Genomic DNA, 4760 nt, shown 5'->3' with positions numbered 1-4760 from the left:
CTTTTATAACTGGTCCCATCATGCAATATAACACCACAAACGAAATGTTCACATACTCGTGCAAAGTTATATTTCCGTCCACTATTACAGAAATTTTATATAAACCAATATAAACATATAGATACTTAGAATAATAACGCATAGAAACCTAGTCCGCACACGCTAAGTGAGGCAAATTGAAGCGCTCCCAAAGGGCCTACACGAGCGGGCGGGCCGTCAGTGCTCAAGGTCAACTTGCACCGCGAATAGATCAAGAATTTTAGCTAAAAATGACGAAATGTGCGGTAAATGAGTGTAAAAATACATCAGACATGCATAAAATAGATACTAACATCACATTCCACAAGGAAGTAACGCGTTTCAACTTGTATTTTTATATAAATATTCACTAAAACCGAAATTAACCTACTACTACAATTAGCCTACATGAATTTGATTTTTGCCTCACTTGTGACAGTTCGTTTGATATGAAACTATCATTCTATGCGTTATTATTCTAAGTATAGATAGTTATGCAACTGGTATACTGTTATTTTTATTAATACAATTTCTAATAATAACGCACACACTCAACATAGCCCCGCATTAGGGAAACCCTGTGCACACATAGACAACCACAAATTACACCCAAACTCACGAGAGGAATAAATGTAGGCCATACAAATATTTCTCCCGGCCCGGGAATTGAACCTGGGACCTCTGCGTGGCAGTCTGGTAACCTTTCGGCCACGGAGGCAGTGAAATACAATTTCTTGCTTTGGGTAATGAAGATGAAATGAAAAGATTGTGCGAATCATTCCCATGCTACATACTTCGTTTAGTTTGCATAATAAATTAACGAAGCTTTCACAGATACAAGGCTTTGCTTTAAAAATAAGAATGAATTTTGATTTTTAAATTAGTGTATAATATTTTTCATAAAACTAAATGCGCATTGCGGTTAAGGTCGGTATCTATTTATTGACAATTATTATGAATTATTGATAGTTATTATGAATTGTTGATAAATATGAAAGTTAGTGGAATAATAAATGTACTCGCGTACGATTTTGTACCAACACCACAGTGCGCAATTAATTTTCTTTTGAAAATTCAAAAATGTTTAAAATTCTTGAAACTTACCATACTGGTCGAGGTACCGGTGGGGTCTAGGTCGTCTACCTCCATATCTTCGTTGTCCTTTTGATCATCACTCTCGAGAACTATATCACCTGCATAGAACAGTTCAGGTTTAAATTAATTTGGGTATTCCGGAATAAATTGGACATTCGGGTGTAGTTAGACATTTGAAAATATTTACAAGAAAATAAGTTTAAAGTGATTTGGATATTACGGAATAAATCGGGCATTCGGAGAATTATAGCGTATATGTACGAGAATGCAAGGATGAGAACCTTCAGTGGTAAAAGAGGGCAAAGCCTTGTACTTATTTTTTTTTATGATACCAAGTGACAGGACGAATACATGTCCTGCGCCTGGTGTTAAGAGACATGCCTGTCCATAACAGTTGCAGTGCCACTCAGAGCTTCACATCGCAAAGATCTGAGGAACACTACTACTGCGCCGGTTACTGTGAGATAAGAGTAATTTCACCAGCACCCTTACCCTTCAAAACCGAAACACAGTAATGTTCTCATTAGGCAGAAATTGGTATCGACTGTATTTATTTTGTATGTGTGAACGGCATTTGTGAACCGATTTTAATGATTTTTTTGTTGGAAAGAGGGTACCTCAGTATTTATTGCTCCCATTTGAATTTGAAGAAATATTTCACCTCTATGGATGGCAATCTAGGCGACGAATCCGTTTCGCGCACTTTCCGGTAACCGATTGTTACTAACTTTAACTTTCAGTTTTTACGTAAGCAAAGTTTGAAATCGGTTCTTTTTATTTAACTTTCTTGTTTAATATACTAAATATTATAATATTTATCCTCGTAAGTTCATTGTTTCCCATTGATTCCCATACATATCAGAGCAAACTGGCATATCCCCTTATGGTAATAATAGTTCGCCTGTTCTTGAACCCGAGTCTCTCTGATGCGAGCCCACTGTGCCGAAGAGTACCGCGTCTCCTATGTAATCTTTGCAAAAAGTATGTACTCGATGTATGTATTTATTGGAGTCAAGGATACCAAAAAGCCTTTTGTCAAGGGTCAAACCTCATGTGGAACAAAAATCTCTGCTTTCAGAACCGGGAATGAACGTTGTTTCTATTAATATAGAAAGAATTCGGATGACCACTTTTTAATCCTTTGGGAAATGTGCCTCAAAAATCATGTGTTCCAGAAACGCATCGTAAATCGTCGACACGCTAAGAAGAAGAATGTTTATTGGAAATGAAACAACTTTATCCCAACTAATTCGAGGATATTTGTTTTTTTCAAACAAACCAACGTTTCTGCCTAACCATGGGATTTGCAAAAAGCACAAAACATGTTTGTTTCAAAAAACAAATATACATGTTTAAGATGCTAAACAAAATAGTTTTATTTCCTATGTGTAGCAAATCTAGCTAAAACATAAGAAATTATGAAGTATAATAATTATTTATCTTACTTTTCAGGGCAATGATCTTAAGACCATACATCCCAGTTCCACGTTACTACACAATTATCATTAGAATATATATGAACATATGAACTGTATTAAACATATTTATCTTCCTTTTCAGGGCAATGATCTTTAGACCATACAGCCCAGTTCCATGTTACTACACAATTATCATTATTACACTCTCAACTTTTTTCTCTTGTGTTATTTTGACTTCTAGCTACATTTCACAAATTATTATTATTATCAATATTGACCCAAATCACTATCACAGTGTTTAAAATTATTGACCAATTTTAAGATCAACGTTCGTGCTTCTCTATGTGGTAGTTATAGAATAAATAAATAAAATATTTTTGATTATTATTTAAAGCCATATAACGTAACAATAGTAACCTTCAGCAGTGCCACAGTATAATTATACTTATTTTATAGCTATCAACTTGTAGACAACATATTTTCATAAACAAATTACGAACATTTACAAAAAACCGTCGTCCATTTCCATTTTCTACAAAGATATGGATTGTTAATACAGTTAAATATGTGACAGTTGCATGTTTACATATTCATCACTACATTAATGTCTTTAATCTTATCAGTTTAATTGGGTTATAATCGTTTAGTTCTACACTTATAAGGCATTTGACTTCTTAACAGTTAAAGAAAAATAATGCAAATGCGCGACGGCGGGAGTTGCAAATGTCGCGTAGCTTTGAGCGTGTACGCTGCCCTATTGAACACAGACTTGTATCAAAGTATAATAAGACAAACATGGTAACTCCATTCATAAACAGCAGAACGGCTTACATGTGTGCACACCCGCCCCGCGCTGTGTACGGATGCACACTGTCGCATAATAATGAAAGGCGCCTGAGACGACCAGCGCTATGTAAAATTATGCGAATGTAAACGTTTGTATAGAGTTACCATGCTTGTATTATTATACTATGCTTGTATTGATGTGTTTTTGAAAGAGAGTTTACAGCGTGTAGATAGGGGTCCTGTCCAGTGGGAGAGTGGGGCATTTAATTGAAATCTATTAAGGCGTTTTTGATAAAACGTTTGAGCATTTCGTCAAGCCTATACAAGGGGTGATTTATTTATGACCAAAGATGGGCAGTGGGTTAAAATCTAATCAACGCACCCGGGTTGTTCCCAAGGCGATGGGTTTTAACCCATTCTTGCCCATAATCGTGGGCAGAAAAGCCGAATACTGAATTTAGTAGAATATCATACCTATTGTAAATTTCGAAGTAAAGCAACATTTTTATACTTGAAAATGTCATTTTTTAAGCTACTGTTCGTTCACTGTGCCGATTTCCTTGAGATGAATGAGCAAGAAACTCTAGGGATTGCGCTTTTCAAATAAACTTAAATGCCATAGAACACATATTTGTGTGGAATCTAGACTCATGTTGTTTTTCCATACATCATTATCTAACACGTAGTCTACAATTTTGTAATACGACTTTTCAATTAAAATACTTTTAATGTAAGTTTTAAACTTAGGAAATGGTATATGCTCCAGAATCTTATTGTAAAAACGTATACATAAATTGCCTAAATTGCTCGTCCAGCGTCTGCACTGCAGTGCAAACTGTTGGGCCGCTGACACCAAACACTTTATGACATCACAACCATAATAGCGTCATACAATCATCATTTCAATCAATGATCATTTTGCTAAAAGTGTATTAGTACCTGTTGTGTCAGCTCAAATAACAATAAACAAGTTTCTAATTCGATTTCCAATAAATGTTTAAAAATCTCAAAAAAATCCTTCAATTATTTTTTTGTTTGGTCAAATACCCTATTAATGTACTACGCACACACACACCATATTTACATTGTAATATAAATTAACGTAGTATTTAGAACTGTCTGGCGTATTTATCATTGACATGTCGATGACCGTGGTATAAGACCGATGACTGCTAGATTCGTTAGTTGTAAAAACTACAAGACTAATTGGTTTATACGGTTTTTATAACATTATGTAATTTAAATAGATATTACAGAAATAGTTCTTGTAGAGTCAACTGGAATAATATTATATATACTATTATACTTAGAATAATAACGCATAGAATGACAGTTTCATATCAAACGAATTGTCACAAGTGAGGCAAAAGTCAAATTCATGTAGGCTAGTTTTAGTAGTAGGTTAATTTTCGGTTTTAGTGAATATTTATATAAAAATACAAG

General features: G+C 34.6%; 1 protein-coding gene across 3 annotated transcripts in view; it reads right to left on the bottom strand.

Moving 5' to 3' along the window:
• Nucleotides 1–4760, bottom strand: part of LOC113236053 (SPRY domain-containing SOCS box protein 3) — a 25036-nt gene that overhangs the window by 7043 nt on the left and 13233 nt on the right. For all 3 annotated transcript variants that reach the window (XM_026472046.1, XM_026472045.1, XM_026472044.1), the window contains one exon: nt 1123–1211. In XM_026472046.1, coding sequence (XP_026327831.1) covers nt 1123–1211 — 89 coding nt within the window. The remainder of the gene's footprint in view (nt 1–1122; nt 1212–4760) is intronic.

This window comes from Hyposmocoma kahamanoa, unplaced genomic scaffold (assembly GCF_003589595.1).
Source record: "Hyposmocoma kahamanoa isolate Upper Pololo Valley unplaced genomic scaffold, ASM358959v1 88, whole genome shotgun sequence".
NCBI classification, from domain to species: domain Eukaryota; kingdom Metazoa; phylum Arthropoda; class Insecta; order Lepidoptera; family Cosmopterigidae; genus Hyposmocoma; species Hyposmocoma kahamanoa.
Note: the sequence above shows the minus strand (reverse complement) of the source record. Positions and strands in the feature narration are given on the sequence as shown.